Source organism: Ahaetulla prasina, chromosome 4 (genome assembly GCF_028640845.1).
Source record: "Ahaetulla prasina isolate Xishuangbanna chromosome 4, ASM2864084v1, whole genome shotgun sequence".
Classification (NCBI taxonomy): domain Eukaryota; kingdom Metazoa; phylum Chordata; class Lepidosauria; order Squamata; family Colubridae; genus Ahaetulla; species Ahaetulla prasina.
Genome location: NC_080542.1, coordinates 150,359,996 through 150,383,278, shown reverse-complemented (window position 1 = coordinate 150,383,278; position 23,283 = coordinate 150,359,996). Strand labels below are relative to the sequence as shown.

Below are 23,283 nucleotides of genomic sequence, written 5' to 3'. Positions count from 1 at the left end.
GGAGCTGCTGATCCAATTCTACAGAGGAATTATTGAGTCTGTCATTTGCACCTCTATAACTTTCTGGTTCGGTTCTGCAACCCAGCAAGAAAGACACAGACTTCAGAGGATAATTAGAACTGCAGAAAAAATAATTGCTACCAACCTGCCTTCCATTAAGGACCTGTATACTGCACGAATCAAGAAGAGGGCCGTGAAAATATTTACAGATCCCTCACATCCTGGACATAAACTGTTTCAATTCCTACCCTCAAAACGACGCTATAGAGCACTGCACACCAGAACAACTAGACACAAGGACAGTTGTTTCCCAGAAGGTCATCACTCTGCTAAACAAATAATTCCCTCAACACTGTCAAACTGTTTACTAAATCTGCACTACTATTAATCTTCTCATCGTTCCCATCACCCATCTCTTTCCACTTATGACTGTATGACTGTAACTTTGTTGCTGGTAATCCTTGTGATTTATATTGATTGTTCCTGATTGCTTATTTGTACCCTATGCTTATCATTAAGTGTTGTATCATTAAGTGTTAAATTGTACCCTATGACCATCATTTGTCCTGTAAATGTTGTACTTTGATGAAGGTATCTTTTCTTTTGTGTACACTGAGAGCATATGCACCAAGACAAATTCCTTGGGTGTCCAATCACACTTGGCCAGTAAATTCTATTCTATTCTATAACATATCAATAAAAAATATATCAATAAAAAAGCTCCAATCCAAAAAGAAATCCCTCTGGCGAAGAAACAAAACTGGCTATGTAACCAACTTCAGAAACCACTACAAAAATATAACCAAATAAAAATTGAATGCACCAATTACCACACCAAACAAGAAGACCTTCTGCGCACAAAATCCAATCGTGCTTTTTATAATTTTTTGAACAACAAACTTAAAGACTTGAGATCCATCCCACCACTAAAAGGATCTAACGGCAAAGAATATAATGATGAAACAGTTAAAGCAAACCTCTTTAACACATTCTTAGGCTCAGTCTTTGTTAACAGTAATGGCTCATACCCATCATTCCCCAGTCATACCAACAATGAGTACAATGACTTAACACAAATACAGAAGATAATGTTGAAAAGGCCCTTCACAAACTGAAACTATCTCTATCTATTGGACCTGATGGTCTATGTGCATACTTCTTAAAAAAGCTTTCCACTAACTTAGCAGAATCCCTAAGCATAATCTTTGAAAAAGCTTTCACGACCAGCTCCCTTCCCAAACTTTGGTCACTAGCCACGGTCATCCCTGTCTTCAGAAAAGGAGACCCCAGCCTAGTTGAAAATTACAGACCAATCTCTTTATGCTGCGTCACCTGCAAAGTAATGGAATCAATCATCAACTAATCCATTACCCTCCACCTAGAAACAAACAACCTACTCTCTAATAAACAATTTGGTTTCAAAAAAAAATTATCCTGTAATTTACAACTTCTCCACTGCAAAATCATATGGACTACAAATCTTGATCAGGGCAAAGCAATAGATGCAATTTACACAGACTTCTGTAAAGCTTTTGACTCTGTGGTACATGACAAACTTCTTCTAAAACTAAAATCCTATGGCATCTCCGGACCCCTCCACAATTGGATAACAGCGTTCCTGTCAAACAGACAAGTGGTCAAAATAGGCAGTGCCCTATCAAATCCTATTCCTGTCAATAGCGGCGTTCCCCAAGGCAGCATTCTTGGACCAATACTCTTAATATTATACATTAATGATCTCTGTGACCATATTATAAGTAATTGTGTTCTCTTTGCTGACGATGTCAAAATATTTAACACTATCAACAATACAGCTACCCTTCAAAAAGACCTTGACTTTGTGTCGGAATGGTCAAAAACTTGGCAACTCCAAATCTCAACCATTTGATAAAGTAGACCATAACCTACTACTAGATAAAGTAGAAAAATGTGGGTTAGACAGTTCCACCACCAGATGGATTCATAACTGGCTGCCCAACCGCACTCAACGTGTAGTCCTCAATGGAACTACATCCACATGGAGGGAAGTATGCAGTGGAGTACCCCAAGGCTCTGTTTTAGGCCCAGTACTCTTCAACATCTTCATCAATGACTTGGACGAGGGGATAGATGGGGAACTCATCAAATTTGCAGATGACACCAAGCTGGCAGGAATAGCCAACACTCCAGAAGATAGGCTCAAGATACAGAAAGATCTTGACAGACTTGTACATTCAGCGCTATCTAACAAAATGAAATTCAACAGTGAAAAAAGTAAGGTTCTACATTTAGGCAAGAACAACAAAATGCACAGGTACAGTATATGTGGTACCTTGCTCAATAGTAGTACCTGTGAGAGGGATCTTGGAGTCCTAGTGGACAACCATTTAGATATGAGCCAGCAGTGTGCAGCAGCTGCTAAAAAAGCCAACACAGTTCTGGGCTGCATAAACAGAGGGATAGAATCAAGATCACGTGAAGTTTTAATACCACTTTATAATGCCTTGGTCACCACAATGTAAAAAAGATGCTGAGACTCTAGAAAGAGTGCAGAGAAGAGCAACAAAGATGATTAGGGGACTGGAGGCTAAAACATATGAAGAACAGTTGCAGGAACTCGGTATGTCTACTTTAATGAAAAGAAGGACTAGGGGAGACATGATAGCAGTGTTCCAATATCTCAGGGGTTGCCACAAAGAAGAGGGAGTCAAACTATTCTCCAAAGCACCTGAGGGTAGAACAAGAAGCAATGGGTGGAAACTAATCAAGGAGAGAAGCAACCTAGAACTAAGGAGAAATTTCCTGACAGTTAGAACAATTAATCAGTGGAACGATTTGCCTTGTTGTTGTGTTGTTGTTGTTGTTGTTGTTGTTATCATCATCAACCAACAAATGCTCTGTTTTACACATCGGAAAAAAGAATCTGAACACTAAATACAAGTTCTATGGACACTACCTTATAGATGACCCTCCACCCTGTTAAAGACCTTGGAGTTTTCATATCAAATGATCTAAATGCCAAAACCCACTGCAACTACATCGCAAAAAAGGCTTTAAGAGTTGTAAACTTAATCTTTCGTAGCTTCTTCTCCAGAAACACTACATTACTAACCAGAGCACATGAAACATTTGCTAGACCAATTCTTGAATACAGCTCGCCTGTCTGGAACCCATACCACATTTCGGACATTAATACAATTGAGCGTGTCCAGAAATATTTTACAAGAAGAGTTCTCCACTCCTCTGATTACAACAAAATACCTTATGCTACCTGTAATGTATCTTTAAAGTTTTGGAGGGAAATTTGGGCGGGAACAAGCACGTTGCTGATTGGTTGAAGCCTCAGCCAGAACTGTATATAAAGAGGGGTTTTGCCGGATGTCTTTTGCTGGGTTCACTATAAACTAAAGAGCTGTTGTCACTCACTGGTCTCCTGCCTCTTTATTGCCCGAATTTAACATTGGCGACGAAGGTGGGATATTGAGGTAGTGAGATCGGAAAAAGAGCTGAAGGAGCAAAAGAAGGCGCGAACCCAGCCAGTCTCGAGGGCGGATAGTTAGCGATGTCCAGCTACACGCCGCCAGCGCCATTCGACCCAGCCAAGGAGAAATGGGGGTCATACATGGCTCGTTTTGAGTGTTTCCTCGAAGCAAACGAACTACAAGGGGTTTCGGATAATAGGAAGCGAGCGTACTTCCTGAGCCACTGCGGTCCAGAGGTTTTTGATACCGCGGAGTCACTTTCAGAGCCAATGCCGGTACAGTCGGTACCGTGGCAAACACTACAAACGGCACTTCGAGCGCACTACGCACCGGTACCCTCAAAGTTCGTCCAACGGTTCGAGTTGAGGCAGCGGGTACAGCGTGAGGGCGAATCGATAAGTGTGTACATGGCGGCGTTGAGAAAAGCCGTGAACCACTGTGAGTACAGAGATTTGGAGGACTCCTTACTCGAACAACTCATTTGTGGGGTCAGGGACATCTGATTGCAAAGGCGGCTGCTGTCTAAAAGCAACCTGACTTTGGCAATAGCCAAAGCGGCAGAAACCTTGCAAAAGCCGAACGCACCAGGGGCCGGAGCGAAAACAACACCGGTCCACAATGAGGAAGTCCAGGCCGAGTCGGAAGGTGAGGAAGAGAAAGAGGTTTTCCACACCGGGAGGCCGGAGAGAGGGGACCGGAGCGAATGCGTGAGTTGCGGGGGCCAACACCAACGACAACACTGCAAGTTTAAGGACGCGATTTGTCGGTGGTGTGAAAAGAAAGGTCACATAGTGCAGGCCTGTCGAGCCCCCCAACCTTCCCGCCAAAAATTCAAACCGACCAATCAGAGCGCGGGAACAGTGAAGCGGCCCGGGATTGGTCCATTCAAAAAGGGCGCGAAGTTAAACCAGACCACTGTGAGAGTGGGCCTCACATCGACGCGACTAGAAAAAAAGATTTTTACCAAGACATACATTGAAGGGGTGCTGTGCAAAATGGAAGTGGACACCGGCTCATCAATCACAATTATGTCCTGGGACACCCTCGTGAGAGACTTGCCAGCCATCGCGAAGCGCCAGCTACAAACCCAGAAGCTGAGAGTGCAAGACTACCAAGGAAATCGAATCCCTGTTCGAGGGGTAACGTCAGTCCAAGTCAAGTATGGACAGTTCAAGAAAACCCTGCCAATCACCATAGTAGATGGAACTTTACCGAGTTTGCTAGGACTGGACTGGTTCCGAGCTTTGGGCATGGGAGTGACCGGGGTCTTCAGAAATGAAGTCGACCTCAAGGGTGAACTGCTGAAGGAGTTCGAGGACGTTTTCAAAGATTGCCTGGGCAAGTACGAGGGGACCCCTATTTCTTTCAATCTAGACCCACAAGTTGCCCCTATCAGGTTAAAGGCTAGGAGGGTTCCATTCGCCCTAAAGCCCAAGATTGACCGGGAATTGGACAAACTAGTAAGCCAGGGAATACTAGTGCCCGTTGACCATGCAAAATGGGAGACACCTATAGTCACCCCAGTCAAACCGGACGGATCGGTCCGGATTTGCGCTGACTACAAGGCAACGCTCAACAAAGCATTGCAGAAGAGTGCATACCCCATCCCAGTAGTGCAACACTTGCTGCACTCGTTAGGACAATGGCAGGTTTTCGCCAAACTTGATTTGGCTCAAGCCTATCAGCAGTTACCCGTAGATAGCAGCACAGCCGAGGCGCAGACAATTGTCACGCACCGGGGTGCTTTTAAATGCACCCGGCTACAGTTCGGAGTTAGTGTGGCTCCGGGGTTATTTCAGAACCTAATGGAGCGACTATTGCAGGGTCTACCCGGGGTGGTACCATATTTCAACGATGTATTGGTATCAGCTGAAAATTTAGAGGAACTGGGGGTAAGACTAAGGAAGGTTTGGGGCATTTTCAGGTCTGCCGGGCTTAAAGTTAAGCTGAACAAATGCCAAATCGGGGTAGGATCCGTAGAATTCCTGGGCTACCGAATAGACAGGGAAGGGATTCACCCCACTGAGAGCAAGGTACGGGCCATCAGGAAGGCCCCAGCTCCCAAAAATAAAACGGAGTTACAGGCATTCTTAGGTCTTGTCAACTTCTATGCGGTATTCTTAAAGAACAAGGCAACAATAGCCGAACCGCTACACAAATTACTAGCAAAGAAAGCTGTGTGGTCCTGGGGGAAAGTGGAAACTAAGGCATTTGAAGGGGTAAAAAACCTTTTGTCCAGTGATAGCCTCCTTATTCAATACAATGGTACGTTGCCATTAGTACTAGTCTGTGATGCATCTCCCTACGGGGTGGGGGCTGTGCTCAGCCATAGGTTACCGAATGGAACGAAAGCCCCTATATCGTATTACTCCCGAACAATGTCCTCGGCCGAAAGGAATTACAGCCAGCTGGATAGGGAAGCATTGGCTATAGTCTCAGGGGTAAAGAAATTTCACGAATACGTATTCGGACGAGATTTCGAGATAGTACGGACCATAGACCCCTACTGGGACTCTTAGCGGGCGACCGCCCAACACCCGTTGCACTTTCACCCAGGCTGACCCGATGGACTCTCTTCCTGGCGGCATATTCTTACAGATTGCTCCACCGCCCTGGAAAAGAACTGGGGCATGCAGACGCCCTGAGTAGATGCGCGTTACCAGAGACTATCGAAGACCCAACCCCGGGGACACCCGTCCTGCTAATTGACTCTTTGGACTCTGGCCCAGTCACATCCAAGGAAGTGTCTAGGGCATCTTACAAGGACATTACAATAAGGACTGTAATTGGTTGGGTGCAAAGGGGATGGCCCGCTACTGCGCGGTGCGTTCAAAGACTTTGTGAAAAACAGGAACTATCGGTTCAAGGGGGGTGTCTGTTATGGGGGGATAGGGTGGTTATCCCGGAGAAATTACGAAAAAATGTATTGGAACTTTTGCATGTGGGCCACCCGGGGATCGTGAGAATGAAGAGTTTAGCGAGGAGTTATGTGTGGTGGCCCTTGATGGACAAGGAAATTAGAGACAGGGTAGGGAAATGCCAATCCTGCCAAGAGTCAAGGCCACTACCTCCTACGGCCCCAATTAGAGAATGGGAGAAACCCCAGGGGCCATGGTCTAGGATTCACATAGATTTTGCCGGGCCATTCCATGGGCAGACCTTTTTAATTGTAGTAGATGCCTACTCAAAATGGTTAGAAATCATCCTCATGAGAACCACGATGGCAGAGGCAGTTATCTCAGTCCTGAGGCACCTATTTGTAACCCATGGTTTGCCCGACACCCTAGTTTCCGACAACGGCCCGCAATTCACGGCAACCCAGTTTGAGGGGTACTTGGCGGAGGAGGGCATCAGACATGTCCTCTCGGCGCCTTTCCACCTGGCGACGAACGGACTTGCAGAACGTTTCGTTCGGAGCGCCAAAGAAGCGCTATCTAGGATAAGGCCAGGCGATTGGCAAACAAAAATCGATACCTTTTTAGCAGTCCAACATAGAACCCCCTGTGTGACAACTGGCCGCAGTCCGGCGGAACTATTGATGGGTAGGAAGCTCAGGTGCCCGTTAGACCGACTAAACCCAACCTACACCCCAGATGGGTACAAGGGGGCACACGGTAAAACTAGGGAAATGACAGTGGGTGACCCAGTGTGGGCGCACAACTATAGCGAGGGCCCAACATGGTTAAAAGGGACAATTCTTGGAATAACCGGGCCGAAATCATATCTAGTAGACATGGAGGATGGCCGGGTTTGGAGACGCCACATAGACCAAATAAGAAAACGAATATCAAGTAAAACAGAAACAAATCAGCCAGGCCCTGACTACCAAATGTTTGAATTCACAGCTGACTCAAACCCGGGGCGAGCGGGACTTATCTGAGTCCGATGAAGTCCAGCGACACCAACCGGTTCCTCCTGAAGACAGCAGGGACGACTCTGCCAATAATCCAGGGCCGGATGGCCCAGAGGAGGAGCTGGGAGGAACTAACAGTCCCTCCGGCCAGCTCGACTCACTCCCAGAAAATGAATTGCGCAGGTCCGAAAGAGTTAGGAGACGCCCTGTCTACCTGCGTGACTACGTAGAGAAATAAGATGCTAATTTTATGTAAATATGGGTACAATGCGTTCTGGGAGGGAAGGAGTGTAATGTATCTTTAAAGTTTTGGAGGGAAATTTGGGCGGGAACAAGCACGTTGCTGATTGGTTGAAGCCTCAGCCAGAACTGTATATAAAGAGGGGTTTTGCCGGATGTCTTTTGCTGGGTTCACTATAAACTAAAGAGCTGTTGTCACTCACTGGTCTCCTGCCTCTTTATTGCCCGAATTTAACACTACCAGACTTGAAATCCTGGGTTTAGAAAATTTAGAACTCCACCGCCTTCGACATGAGCTTAACTCATAGAATCATCTGTTACAACGTCCTTCCTGTTGAAGACTACTTCAGCTTCAATCGCATCAATACACGAGCACAAAATAGATTTAAGCATAATGTGAACCACCCCAATCTTGATTGTAGAAAATATGACTTCAGTAACAGAGTTGTTAATGCTTGGAATGCACTACCTGACTCTGTGGTCTCTTCCCAAAATCCCCAAAGCTTTAACCAAAAACTCTCTACTACTGACCTCACCCCATTCCTAAGAGGTCTGTAAGGGGTGTGCATAAGAGCACCAACGTGCCTACCATTCCTGTCCTAATGTTCCCTTTGATTGTATACAATTTCATATAGTTATTATATACTTATGCTTATATATATACTTATATATTGTATAGTTATTTCATGCTTATGCTTATATATACTGTCGTGACAAATAAAATAAAAAAATAAACTCCCACCATCCCTCCCAGAAAGGAGAAGAGTCACAATTCTTCTCCAGGCGCAATGCATCATCTGGGCACCAGGGGGCGCATGTGTCCCTCAGCTCTCAGGCTCCTTTGTGCCATTCCCAGAAGAGAGGGAGGAGGCGGGCCAGCCGACATTAAGTGAGACCTTTGGTAAGTGAGCTTTGCCCCATCTAATGAGCTTTCTTGCCACCATCATTAAGCGAATCCCTGCAGCGGATAAATGAGCCCCACTGTTGTTAACCCGGCTTTCCCCTCCTCGTCTTTCTCTGATCAGATGGTCACAAAAAGGGATCATGTGATCCCTGTCATAAATGTGAGTCAGTTGCCAAGCCTCCGATAAACGGGAAAGGCAGCAATTATCTAGTTGTGATAAGTCGCGAAGTGCCCCCAAATCTGCAAAGGGGGAGGGGGCATTTCTGTCGAGGGTTTATTGGCATCTCTGGGCCCCCTCCCAAGAGAGCTCCATGCCAGCCTGGCAGGGAAAAATCCCCTCCCCCTGCTCCAATTGGGCCAGGACTGCATGCCCCCTCTCCTCAAAAAAGCCCCCTACCAACGCTAAGCTCAAGGGAGATGTGGGGCGGGGAGGGGCTTATCTGAAAACCCACTGGGGGGGGACCTGGCGGGATCGAAAGCTCTATGCTACTCCTCTTCTTTCACAGCTGAGCCTTTTTTCAGGGTGGGGGGGCTGCTTTGTGCCACTGCAAACATCGGGCGGGGGCGCTTTGCTATTGTTCTCTCACTCTCTCAGTTCTCTTGCATGCATCCAGCCCCCTCCCCTCCCTTCCCAACCCCCACCCCTCAATTCTTCCCCATGGGGGGAGGAGTATCTCTAACAAGTTAATGAGCTGTGCTGCCTACCTCCCCCCCCCAACTCCCGGGAATCTGCAAGAAGTTTTCCTTTGGGGGGGGCCGGACTATGCCCCTCCCTCCCTCCCTCCCTCCCTCCCTCCTCCCTCGGCTGCTCCCCAAAGCACAGCCTACCCCCCAAGAAAACGGGGACTGGATTTTCTACTTGTAAAAGTGATCCTCGCTTACGACTGTTCGACTGTTCGTTGAACAACCATCCGCTGCTTTTCACACTCAACGGCCCGTTGCATGTCCCTGGAGTCGTATAATGAACATTCAGACGCTTGGAAATCGACTCGTATTTATGACGGTCGCAGCATTCCCCACGGGGTCAGGCGATCCCCTTTGTCAAGCAAAATTGAGAGGGAAGACTGATTTGCTTAATGTCTGCCCGATTCACTGGACGATGGCAAGGATTCACTTAACAACCAAGGCAAAACAAAAAACAAAAACCCAGACCGTAAAATGGAGCGCTATCCCTTTCACAACTGTCCGGCTCAAGCCACAGAAATGCTGACTTCAAATTGTGGTCGTAACTGGAGGACTACCTGTCAAAGGAGGTAGTCCTCGACTTACAATGGTTCACTTAGCGACCGTTCCAAGTTACAACGGCACTGAAAAAAAGAGATCTGGGACTATGTTTCGCAGTTACGACTGTTGCAGCGTTACCATGGTCCCGTGATCAAAACTCGGGCACTTGGCAACTGACAGTCCCGGGATCACATGATCTCCTTTTGCGACCGTCTGACAAGCATAAGTCCGTGGGGGAAGCCAGACTGATTTTGCAACCAGGCAACTAACTGAATCCACTGCTGGGATTCACTTAGCGACAGAGGTAAGAAAGGTCATAAAACAAGGAAAACTTCACAAAGGTCTTGCTTAATGATGGAAATGTGGGGCTCCTTGTGGTCGCTGGCAGGCAGCCCCTCAGCCCTGGGAGATTAGCAGACATCACCTTTCCAGACAGAAAAGAGGAAGGAAGCCAAATGCCCCCCCCCCAGCATGCTGGACCCCACTGGGGGGGGCAGTTATGGGGCACAAAACGGCCCTGCCTCAGTTACCTTTTGCAGCAGCTGCAAACCCTTACTGGTCTCCCCCCCCTTCAGAAAACAGGGCCCATGCGTTGCATATGGCAACCGTGTTATCTGGGGGGAGGTGAGGGGGGGAGCCTGAGGCTGCAGACTTGTCTGGGGAGGGGCAAGGATTCCCCTAAAAGGGGAAGGCGGGGTGTGTGTGTGTGTGTGTGTTGCTCCTGCCTTTGTTTACCGGCTGGAAGCCGCTGATGTGGGGAGAAAGGCCACCTGGCACCTGGGATGGGGAGGAGGTACTACAGCGTCTGGCTTCTGCCCCCAAAGAGGCAAGGAGAGGCAGCCCCGCCTAGATGCGGGGGAGGGGGGCCTGGAGAAGGGCTTTGCCCCGCCTGCCCTGCCCTCCAAAATGGCTGATTGACCATGGGGGGGGGGAGAGAGAGAGAAAGAGAGAGACAGATACACACACACAAAGGGGTCCACACACTCAAGCCCCCCCAGACTCCTCCACTCGGCCGGCTGACCCCCATCCCTTGAAAGCCCCCCATCCCTGTGGGTAGGGGGACTGGCTGCGGCTCCACCCTGAGCCCTTTCTCCAGTTAGGATCCCTCCCCAGCAGATCTCTGGATTTCCAAAGGGATCAACCCACAGGAGTCCTGCCCACACCAGAGCCTTCCCAGAAGAGAGGATGCCCCCCCACCCCCACAGGTGGCATGCATGGAAGCTGAAGACCCCCCCTCCACCTTGGGAGCTGGCCAGCCCTGCTGAAATTCCGACACCCCCCCCCAAGCTGATCCCAGACTGGATCCTGACCAGTGGGTCCCCCAAACTTTCCGACTTTGTAGACTGGCAGTAGGGAAGAGAGAAGGGATGGTTCCGTGTGAGTGGTGGTCGGACGTGCATGAGACACTTGCTGCTTGCACAAATAGAACTGCGCAGGAGCTCGACTGCCACTTCTGCAGCCAGGTTCCGAATGGGCCACCGCTGGGGGTTGTGGACCCTTCATCGAAAGCCAGAGAAGAGAAGCACTGAAGCTGGACCAGGAGGGACATGACCAATCCCCCCCCCCAAAAAATACCGTCAGAAGGCTGCCACTGTCATATGAGGGGGGGGGGAGTTGGGCCAGGACCACCCTCTAGTTCTGGCTGCTACGGTTGAGGGGGTGGGAACATCTTTCCATCGGACGTTAGTCCTTGACAGACACGGAGAGAGTCCTGTTCAAGGTTATATCTGGGCCTCTTAATGGGGGGGGGGTCTTTTCATACATGCAGATCCCCCTTTTTCAGGCTGAAATGGGAGGTTTCTCCCCCCCACACACACCCTGCAAACCCCACTAGCCAGGTCCCACACCCATAGAGGGGGTTAAAGGGCCTGTCGTGGCTGCCGGTATTGGATGTTGTGGCCCTTTGGCTGTGGCGGTTCCCGGGCAGAACAGGCGATTCCAGTACAGCCACTGAGCCAGACTTTCCCCCCACAACTAAATTTTTGGGTATCCCCCATGGGAACCAGGCGAGACCGCCACAAGGGCAGACCCCACTGTGTCTCTTTTTTCAACCGCTGCGTGCTGATCGAAATGAAATTATGGATTAAACTCCTGGCTGACCCACATAGGTGTGGGAGGAGGGAGGGGGCCGACAAGGGGAGGGTCTTCTTAGGTCTTAGTCGAGTTTTCCAGAAGGAAAGTGTGAGCCCACCCCCAAAGTTCACCCGAAGAGCTCGGAGGTCTCCCCACAGATGGTCATTTGTGGGTCAGCATAACACACAATTCTGTCCTCAAGAGTTTTGCTTAACACGGACACGTTCGAGATGAGGGATACAGGTTCAAATCCCTGCTTTGCCCACATCCTCCAACCCAGAAGAGGTTGGGGGGGGGGCCTACAAGGCACCATCAAAAGACCCCCAGCTTCATCCTGCAATTCAGGGTGTGCTATTCTGTGGGGTTAGGATGACACCCCCTCCCCCCCCAGTCCAGACAGATCTGAGCCAAAAGCATCCGGAAGAGCAGGGGGAGACCAGAGGCAGAGAATGCAGGATGTCTGCACGTAATCCTCGACTTACAACAGCTCTTTTAGTGACCATTTGACGTTAACAGGGCACTATGCAAAGGACCATAGTTCACACTTAAGACTGTCACACATCCCCACAGTCAGGTGATTTACCATTTAGATGCTTGAGAACGGACCCACATTTATGATGTAGCTTCCTGGGGGTCACGCGATATCCTTTTGCGACGTTCGGACAAACAAATCCAATTCTATCTTACTAGCATAAACAGTCACAGCCATTCCCTGAACAACAATGGCATGGAAGGTGGCAAAACAGGCCAAAGCTCACTTAACAACCGCCTTGCTTAGCAACAGAAATTTGCGGCTCAATGGTGGTCGTAAGTTAGAAGTCGGAAGACTTCAAGACCACGAACCAAGTCCTCTCCCTCCCTAAGGGGAACTAGCCTACCGATGGCAAATATTTATGGGATGAGGAGGACAAGAGGGGGGGATCTGGCCACAAGTCTGTGGCCAGAGAAAATGAAGAAGGAAGTGGGGAGGGGCAGTCCCCCCACCCATTCTGGAGAGGAGCAGAGCACAAACAAGGTTTAGAAAACTTAGAACTCCACCGCCTTCAACAGGACCTGTGTTTAACTCATAGAATCATCTATTGCAATGTCCTTCCTGTTAAAGACTACTTGAGCTTCAATCACAACAATACAAGAGCAAACAATAGATTCAAACTTAATGTGAACCACTCCAATCTTGATTGCAGAAAATATGACTTCAGTAACAGAGTTGTTAATACTTGGAATACACTACCTGACTCTGTGGTCTCTTCTCAAAATCCCCAAAGCTTTAACCAAAAACTGTCTACTATTGACCTCACCCCATTCCTAAGAGGACCATAAGGGGCGTGCATAAGAGCACAAGAGTGCCTACCGCTCTTGTCCTATTGTTTCCTTTCATTATATCCAATTAATGTAGTTATTACATACTTATGCTTATATATATTATATAGTTATTTTCATGCTTCTGCTTATATATACACTGTTGTGACAAAATAAATAAAATAAAATAAGGCAATATGGACAAAACAACTCAGCCAGGCAGGGCAGCCAGGCGAGAGGCTGCAGGCAGGGCTCCTTGCCAGCACCAGCTGGATGAAACACAACAGCTCATCTCCAAGGCCAGACAGGGCAGAGCAGCCTGCAGACACACCCAGCGAGAGCAACACCTCCCCCCCGCCCCCGTCTGCTGCCACTGCTCTGTGAAAGGCCTTCTGGCGGGGGGTGGGGGGGTCAGGAGGCAGCCCCCTCCCTCCCCCTGAAGTCCTCTGGAAGGCAGGATAAACAGAGCTGGCCCCGACCCACATCCCACGTGTCTGGTTGCTTATCTTCCTGGGGTCCCAGCGGGATCCAGGCTGAAATTCCATCCCTCCAATGGAAGAAGGCCTCTCCCCCAGCCCCCCTCCCAGCCCCAGGCGCGACAGCCGGTAACAGCTGGAGTCCCGTGAAGAACAGCTTAGAAAAGGAATGGGAGCTCATCGCCATCTTGTGTGGAACAAGAGGCCACCCTGAATTTCTCCAGGCAGACTTCTGCTTCATCTGGAGAGATGTACAGGGCTGGAAGGTACCTCAGAGGTCATCTAGCCCAACCTTCCTGCTCAAGCAGGAGACCCTTACAGAATCACAGTTGGAAGGGACCTTAGAGGTCATCTAGTCCAACCTCCTGCTCAAGCAGGAGATCCTTACAGAATCGCAGAATGACACAGTTGGAAGGGATCTTGGAGGTCATCTAGTCCAACCCCCTGCTCAAGCAGGAGACCAGTACAGAATCACAGAATTGGCCAGGACCTTGGAGGTCATCTAGCTGCCAAATTAAATGTATGTCCTTGTTTATTGCAATGTGAAGCTCCCAACCAGGCTACATAATCTTGATTGTAAATTAAGTTGTGAGTGCATGTGCCAGGCTGCTTCTCACATGACCCAGTTCCGAAGAGGCCACACCTGACAGTGGGCTGCAGCCCCCTGATCTCCCGGACCCCTGGGGTGGATTGCCCCTGTGACCATGTAGGGCAGATGGAGAGAAGGTGAAACACCAGACTGCAAGAACACAAGACACATCTATTTATTTGCGCAGGACTGGACTAGAATTTTTTAAATTTTTAAACGTTTAAAATTTTAAATCTGGTTTTAATGGGGTTTTATTGTTTATATTTCTATTTTAATATTTGGCCTTGTATAATAAGTTTTTTAATTTACTGTTTTATTTTGTATATATTTATATTTTTATATGGCTGTAAACCGCTCTGAGTCCCTAGGGAGATAGGGCAGTATAAAAGTCTGAACAAATAAATAAAAAAAAAAAATAGTGTTCAGATGAGGAGACCCGAACACAACACACACAACTATCAGCCTGTTCTCATTTGGCCAGGTGGAATTAAGATGTTCCTGGGAAAAGAGGTGGGGGGGCTGGTATCCTACCTAATGCCAGATGGACATTGAAGGGGGGTTAGCAGCACTCTGATGCAGAGTTCCCCAAACTTTCTGGATTAGCTCCTTGGAGAGGGAGGAGTGGGGGGAGAGGGGGATTATTTTTGTGGGAAGGGCAAGCACACGTGTACATGCAATTGAGTCCCTGCAATGTTCACAGACACGTGAGTGTGAGTGAGGCATGAGTGCTGGTGACGAGGCTTGCGTGATTGGGGCCATGCACTGACCAGCCACGGCTCACAGGTTGCAGGCCCTGCGAAATAGAAGCTGGAGGTGGAAGGCTGGAGAGAGCTGTGGGGCAGCTGAAGACCCCAGGAGGGCCAGCCTGCCAGCGGACAATTGCATACCAATGCAGGGGACATAACGTGTGTGTGTGTGTGTGTGTGTGTGTGTGTGTGTTTGTGTGTGTGTGTGTGCGTGTGTGTGTTTGTGTTAGAAGGCGGGGAGGATTAAAGGTTTCCTGATCCAAGTTAGTCCCAATAGCAACAGGCACCTTGGGTGTGATCCCAAAACACCCGGAGCACCGCCTGGAACACTGTTGGTATTGACAAATTCACCAGCGATCAGTTGCAACAGGCAGCCCAGAATGGCTGAAATCCCATGATGGTATTTTTAACGCCATCAAAACCACAACATTTCCCTCCATAGGGAGACAGACTAGACTTGATAGCTTGAGAAAAATGCCCAATCCAGTTTGAACATCTGGCTGGCACATCTGTACAAACCATAATAACCAACGGCCTTGACCAAATCCCCATTAGTCAATTGCAAAAAGGCTGCTTTATTGGGAACAGCTGACATCCCGCGACAATCCCTTTAATACCATTAAAGAGGAACATCTGCCTATCCCTGGTCTTTGGGAAGGACTCCAGAAGTGGACAAAAAGGACAAACTCAGCCTGAACATCTGGCTGACCATGTAACGAACAGTCACGGAGAAAATGCTAATCTTTGCTACAATTATCGCAATTTCTATATAAAATAACCATTTATACTCTCGCTTGTTTTCCAAGAATTTATGTTGACTTCCAAGAGGATATTCCTCCGCTTTATGCTCCCGCCTCTTACAGGCAGCTAGGCAGTATGAAAGTCGATAAAAGATCATCAAGGCGGAATATAAATAAATAAACAGCTGGTCCAAGGTCCCCTTGAGAGCCACAGAGAAAATAATCCAGGTTTCATTTTAGCTTATTTTCGATGCAAGAAATAAACCGGTGTATTCAACGTCTGGAATACGCTTCTCTGAATCCCACCCCTCACCCCTCCTGGAGTTAAGTCCATTTAAAAAAAGCGCAAGATGAAAACGGCGGTACGGATAATGTATAGTCCAACAAATCCTAACCACATAATGCTTGATACATGCCAAGGTTGGACACTTGAGCAGGGGGTTGGACTAGATGATCTCTAAGGGTATTTCCAATTATTTTATTCTATGATTCTGATAGGATCTCCTGCTTGAATAAAGAGCTGGACTAGAAGACCTCCAAGGTCGCTTCCATGATTCTGTGCTCATGAATATTGGCACGTGCCGAACGCCCATTTGGAGATCAGAGGAGGCCATTTGGAGCCTCCAAGCCAGGAAAAGAAAAGCTAGAGTGTAAATTTATAAATGGAAAATTGGGAAACACACAGAACGTGCATGTTGGTGCAACCGAAGACGGATGTCCCCAGGGCTGCATCACTGGGAGGTCTCCCCCTAATTCCTGCAGGAAGAGGAGGAGGGGGCACCGAGCACGTTTAACGGGGAGAAAAGCCAGGTTTTACACTGAGGCGGGAAAAACCCCAAGGTATGAGTACTGAGTAGGTGAAACCCAGGTCAAAAACAGGAGCTGGGAGATGGACTTCGGAGTCCTAGCTGACAATCGGGTGGGGGGGGGAGGTATTCACTTACTTTCCCTAATAGTTCGCAAAAGTGAGTGCGCACGTCCACGCATGTGCACGCCCTTTCACACATGCGCTTTGCTCCCCCACGTGGGTTCCGTGCATGCGCCCGGCTGCAAAAATGTGCATAAATAGGACGGCATAGAGCCGGGGTGAGGGTGGGGAGGGTGGGGAGGGTGGGGGTGAGATGGCCCACCCACAATTTCTGCTACCGGTTTGGAATATGCACCAAGACAAATTCCTTGTGTGCTCAATCACACTTGGCCAATAAAAAATTCTATTCTATTCTATTCTCCGCTGACAATCCCTTAAATATGAGCCATCCATCTGCCGCAGCAGCCGAAAATGCTAACACAACCCTCGGTTGTCTAAACAGAGGCATAGAATCAAAATCCGGTGAAGCGTTAGTACTGCTTTGTAAAGCCTTAATAAGGCCACACCTGGAAAACGACAACTAATTTAGGTCACCAGATTACAACAAAGTGGTTGAGACTTTGGAACAAGTGCAGAGAAGAGCAGCTAAATGGCGATTAAAGGCCTGGCAACCTGGAGAAAAGAAGGAGTAGGGGGGCGGAAAAGATAACAGGCTGCCCCCAAGAACTGGAGGGGTCGACCTATTCTCCAATGCACCAGAAAGCAGCACAAGAAGCAACGGATGGAAGCTAAGCAAGGAGAGAAGCAACCTGGAATTAAAGAGAAACTTCCTAACAGGGAAGACAATTAACCAGTGGAACTGCTTGCCACCAGAAGTTGTGGGTACTCCATCACTGGAAGTTTTTAAGAAGAGACTGGCATCCATTTGTCTGGAAAGGTATAGGTTCTCCTGCTTGGGCAGAGTAACAGTAACAGAGTTGGAAGGGGTCTTGGAGGTCATCTAGTCCAACTCCTCTGCTCACACAAGCAAGGTCCCTTCCAACCCCATGATTCTGTTCTTCCCCTGCTTGAGCAGGGGATTGAGCTAGATGACCACCCAAGTCCCACTTCCAGCTCTTTTCCTATTGGGGCTGGAAGGGGAATCCCTCCAAGCAAGGCCCCTGCTTGGGAAAGTGAAACAAACCAGAGAGCCATTTTAATCCTCCCCATGGAAAGATCCCTCTTGCAAAGGGCGAAGGTTAATTGCAAACACAGGGACAGAGCAAACAGCACTACACAACCCGCTGTGTGGCCTCCTTCGGCAACAACTCCTCCTTTTGAGTTATGCATCCCCCATGTGCACATCAGCTGTTGCGTCAACTAGAGGACAGACCGTCCGTACCCCTCCACCGGGGCCGAGAATTTGAAATATTTCCCTTTGGCTGCGGCAAAGTTTGCACGCAACTCTGAGTGGATGTCCCTCCAGGCGCGGAGTTGTGTGCCGAACGCACAACCGTTTCCCCCAAAATAAGTAATTGAGCTCCATCGGCATCAAGCTCGTTTAACCTGGAATTCACTTGAGCGAGGGGGTGGACTAGATGACTTCCGAGGAGGCTTCGAACTCTGTGATTCTGTAAGGGTCGCCTGCCTGAGCAGGGGGTAGGACTGGATGACCTCCAAGGTCCCTTCCAACTGTGTCATTCTATGATTCTGTATTCTGCACAATGGAGCCCCAAATATCTTGCTAAAGCAAGCCACTTGTTAAGAGAGTCTTGCCTTGTTTCACGACCTTTCTCGCCCCCGTCGTTAAGTAAATCCTGCAAGCCGATTCCTTACTAACCCGGTTGTCAAGTGAACTGGCTCTTCCCCACCGCTCGTTGGACGGTCACAAGCAAAGATCACATGACCTCGGGACCCAGCAACCGTCGTAAGGACGAAACCCTCCCCAAGCCTATGGATTTGGATTCCACCCCCCCCCCAGCGCAATTCTGCAAACTGGTCCTAAGTCCACCACTTCCAAGCGTCACTAAATGAACCATCGTAAAACCGAGGACTGCATCAGAAGCTAGACCCTTGGAAAAGATAAACCCAGTCGCTGAATTTCTCCAGCCACAAACACACACACACACACACACGAACCACAACAGAGTGTTAAAAACAACGCAATCATCTCGTGCGATTGTGTTAATTCACAAAACCGGACACACAACCAAAACTGGGCCAAAAGCGGGACAGGATGAAAGGCCAAGTTGTGTTCATTTGTGTGTGTGTGTGTGTGTCCGTGTGTGTCCGTGTGTGTGTGTGTGTGTGTGTGTGTGTGAGAAACACACATTTTTTTTCTTTCACAACTGGCTTTTGTAATGCCAGCCAAAAATGTCAAGGATGAGAATTCAACAATTTCAGATTGTGTCAAAAAACCCACAAAATCCTTTGCAGGGCCACACTCCCCCCACCCCAGAATTGTGCTTTCCGCACAACTTTGTGCATATATTGCAACTTCTGGGGTCAGCTTGTTGGAAACCTTGACACATTTGCAAAAGGTTGAACAAATAAAAAATTTGTTGGAAAACTGGGGTTGTGTATCCTTCACAAAAATGCCATTTGACACATTCTGACAATGTATGATTGACAGAAGAAAAATTCAATTATTTACAAATGAAAACAATGTGGCTAAAAAAACAAGAAACAACCACAAAACTTACAAAAATTATTTATATTTTCCCCCTTCAAGGTTCCCCTTTACAGGCAGTCCTCGTCTTATGATACTTTGCTTAGTGACCGTTCCAAATTACGACGACACTCAGAACTGTTTTTCATCCTCGCAACTGACTCGTATTGATGACAGTTGTGGTGTCTCGGGGAGCCGGGGAGCCTTAGCCATGGAAATCTTTATCGGTCATCCCCAATTTACGATGCTTCGCTTAGTGACCATTCCAAGTTACAACAGCACTGAAAAATTCGACTCACGACCGTTTTTCACTCTTACAATCACCCGCCGTCACAGGGTTGAAATTCAGACAGGTGGCCACTTGACCGGCACTTACAATGGTCGCAGCATCCCCGGGTCAGGCGATCCCCTGGTGGGCGAGCAAAGTCAACGGGGAAGCTGGATTGGCTTAACAACAGGCTGGCTAGCTGACCAAATTCACTTAGCCACGGTGGCGAGAACAGGTCGTAAAATGGGACACAATTCACTTTCATGGAGATGCCGCAAAGGTGGGGAAAATGGTCCTAAGTCACGTTTTTGAGTGCCGTTGTCACTTTGAAACAGTCATTAAACGAACAGTTGTAAATCGAGGACTACCTGTAACAGAGTTGGAAGGGAGCCGAGAGGACATCTAGTCCAATTCCCTGTTCAAGCAGAACCTTATAGAATAAGTGAGTTGGAAGGCACCCTGGAGGTCATCTAGTCCTTGGAGGTTACCTACTCCAACCCTTGGCCCATGTAGGAGACCCTTGTAGAAATACACAGTTTAAAGGGATCTTGGGGGTCATCTAGTCCAACCCCCGGTCAAGCAGGAGACCCTTACAGAATCCCAGAGTCGGAAGGGATCACAGAGGTCATCTAGTCCAGTGATGGTTAACCTTTTTGCCATCGTGTGCTAAATGTGGGGGGATCACGGGGGATCACGTGTGCGCGTGCCAACACCCATAATTCAATGCTCCCCCACACCCTGCGCATGCGCAAACGACCCCGCGCACGACCCCAGCTTTTGTGCCTGGGGAGGGCAAAAACAGCCTTCCCCACCCCTCAGAGGCCCCCTAGAGGCCAGAAATGGCCCTTTTCCTGACTCCTGGTGGGCCCAGAAGGTCCAAAATTCAGCTGGCTGGAGCTGAGCGGGGGCAACACTCACGTGCCCACAGATAAGGTTCGCCATCAAGGATCTCGACCAGAGCTTGAGACCGTCCACGGTCAATGGTGCCCCTTTTCCGCCCAGCCGCCTCAAGTGCGCTCACCGTCCTTCCGATAGAAGCAAATCTCCACCTTCCGCTCCTCGGAGCCCAGCAGGGCCTGGGTGATCTGAGCTGTGGCGCTGGTCTGGGTTCGAGGCCCATACAGGAAGTCGCAGGTGCATGGCTTCTGCATGACCTCGGCCCGGGTGTAGCCACAGAGATCACAAAACCCATCGTTGCAGTAGATGATGGCACAGTTCTCTACACGGGCGTTGGCGATGATGAACTTCCGGCCTGCCAGGGGAAAAAAGAGGGGAGGGGTGGGGGTCAGTGGGACCCTCAGCCCTGCGGCCCCTTTCTCTCAACCTCTTCCTTGAACAGAAGACCCGACAGAATAAGAGTCGGAAGGGACGTTGGAGGTCATCCAGTCCAACCCCATGCTCACACAGGAGACCATTACAAAATAACTCTCTAGTTCAGTAATTTTGTAAGGGTCTCCCGCTCGAGCAGGGGGTTGGACTGGATGACCTCTGAAGTCCCTTCCAACTCTGTGACTCGATGATTCCGTACGGGGGGGGGGTCTCTTCGTTGAGCAGGGGGTTAGGCTAGATGACCTCTGAGGCAGAGGGTCACCAGCTGTTCTGCTCAGAGCAGCAATAGAGGGATAGCAAGGAGTCTCGCTGAGGCTAAAGCCTGGGCCGTGGTCTTGGATTCAAATCCTGACCCCAGGCCCCTTTTGGGAAGTTTCCTCTCCGGCCGCTGGGCACAATAAGGGCCTTTGCACGGTCCTGATTGAGCCCTCCGTGGGGCGTGGGGGGGCTGTCCCCGGAGGGGGCTAGGCTGGGTTCTGCACTGAACCCCCTCCCCCAAATCCGGAAGGGCAGGGAAGCTGGTCTGGTTCTGTCCCTCCCATGAAAGTGGGTCTAAGGGTGAGCTCAGCCTTCCCCTTCCCTTGTGATCCTTCCACTCCCAGATGTGTGGGGAGAAGATACACGTGTGTGTGTGTGTGTGTGTGTGTGTGTGTGTGTGTGTTGGTGGTCGTCTCCCCCCCTCCTTGCTTGACCCTTCTCCCTCCCTCCCTCTCCGCAGCGGCCTGACCTGAGACCCCCTCCCCCCCCGCCCCCGCCCTCGGAGGGAATCCCAGGGATCACCGCAGAAGCTGAGGGGAGGGGGCACCGAGGGAGGAAGGAATAGTGCCCGTGACCCTCCGCCAGGCTGGCAGTGCCTTCGGGGGGGGCGCAATTCTCCCTCCCGCCTCGAAGGAGAATGACAGAAGGGGCCTTGGAGGTCTTCTAGTCGAACCCCCTTGCTCTACGCCCGGCGTTCCTCTCCGGCGCCCCCTCGGCCTTCACCTGTCAGGCACCCACCCAACCCGGCCTCTGACGGGATCCCCGCCCCACCGCTTTCCCACCCTCCCCTTGAAAAAGAGCTGGTGCGGACTTTCCCGGGAGCCCCGGTCCGACTCCCCGCCGTTCAACGGGTCCGGTTGGGTCTCCGCCGCCCTCGCCCCGTTTCGCGCCGGCCGGGAAGACGGAACCCGGCGGCGCCCTGAGAGGGTCCCACCTGCCCAGGTGACGGCTCGGCCTCCGTCTTCTTCTCCTTCTCCCGGGCTCCGTGGACCGCGGCCCCACGGGGAAAAGACGGAGAGAGGGGCATGGGCCGTCACCGCTCCCGGGACCCTTCCTCAACCCTACGTGGCAAGACCGACTCCTTCGCCCGGCCCCACTTACTTTGGCCCTCAAATTTGCGGATGATGGTGTCCAGGAAGGTGTTCTGGGGGGCCACGTGCCCCCGCCGGACCGGCATGCTGTAAGCCCATGGGAGAGGGTCGCCCGCCCCCCGCCGCCCCCCCGCGCCTCCAGGACCCCCGACAACAGCGACCCCCGGACGGCCCAGCGCTGGGGCTCTTCACGGAGTTCGCGACCCCGGAGTCTCAAGGCGGCGTCCTCTCGGGTGGGGGGGCGGGCGAGGGACTTCGAGGCAAGGAAGGCAAGACTCCCTTCCCCCTTCCAGCCCGGCCCTGCGCCCCCTCCCCTGCGCCCCCTCCCTCTCCCGCTTCTCAGGGCCTCTCTGGGGCACCCTTGGCTCTTCTCGGTGGGAATCCGGGCCGGACCAGTTGGGAGGGTGGTCTCCGGAGTCCCTGGAGCCCCCCCAAGCCGGGGTCTCTTGCCGCGATGGGACGGGCTGCGAAGCCGAACCTTATTTAGGAAAAGGAGATGGAGCGATGGGGCTTGAGAAGGGAGGGGGAGGGATGGAGAAGGGAAGGAGGGTGGGAGGAGGGGCAGCCAGGCAGAGGGAGGGAGGGATGAAGGGAGGCGGCGGCGGGGGTGCGGTGTACGCAGTTGTTCGCTTCTTCTTGGGCTTCCCTAGCTGCGAGCGGGGACTCGCCCGCCGTACGGGGTCTCGAACGGCCCCGATAGCAGCAGCTCCGGCGGTCCAGAACGGCGGCGGTGCTGGCGAGCAAGGAAGGGACGGTGGGGGGGGGCGGTTGGGGAAGGGGGGGTGATGAACTGAACCGGGGGCGGAGCCTGGACACCTCTCAGCCAATGGCAGCGCCCCGCCACCCGAGCCTTAACGTGGGGGAGGGCGGAGTGTATGTGGGGGGCGTCCGTCAGCTGTTGGCTCAGCCGAGCCCCGGAACCTGTCGGCAGCTGCTAGGCGGGTCTTGGCTTTCTGGCAAGGGTGAAGATGGACGATGCCTGAGCCGGGGTAGAGTGCCTCTTCTGGTTCCCCCCCACCTCGGTGGGGGGGGAAGGGGTCTCATTGGGAGCAGCTCGGAAGGGGGGAGGCTCTTTGCCCAAAGGGGTCTGGCTACTCGTAAAGGTGAGCCCCCTCCCCGGATCCTCCCCCCTTACTGGGGATGGGGGGAGCACCGACAGCGCCTCCAGCTTTCCATCCAGGAGTCTGGGTCCAAGCGGCCCCCTCCCCAAATTTTGCCAAAGCTGTTCTTGCCAGCTGGAAAAAACTGCCAGCTTGGGCGGGGGAGACAGAGGGGAA

At 50.6% G+C, this 23,283-nt stretch overlaps 1 protein-coding gene across 4 annotated transcripts in view; it reads right to left on the bottom strand.

Moving 5' to 3' along the window:
* The window catches only part of KCNH2 (potassium voltage-gated channel subfamily H member 2), a 50,372-nt gene extending 28,107 nt beyond the window's left edge, over nt 1-22,265 (bottom strand). For 3 of the 4 annotated variants that reach the window (XM_058179297.1, XM_058179298.1, XM_058179301.1), the window contains exons 1-2: nt 22,017-22,265; nt 20,350-20,580 (exon numbers count right to left, since the gene is read on the bottom strand). In XM_058179297.1, the coding sequence (XP_058035280.1) occupies nt 20,350-20,580; nt 22,017-22,092 (307 nt within the window). In that variant the 5' untranslated portion in view covers nt 22,093-22,265. Of the gene's footprint in view, nt 1-20,349; nt 20,581-21,849; nt 21,952-22,016 lie in introns of those variants that run through there. The other variant, XM_058179299.1, reaches the window with a different exon arrangement.
* Nucleotides 22,266-23,283: the final 1,018 nt, after the last annotated feature.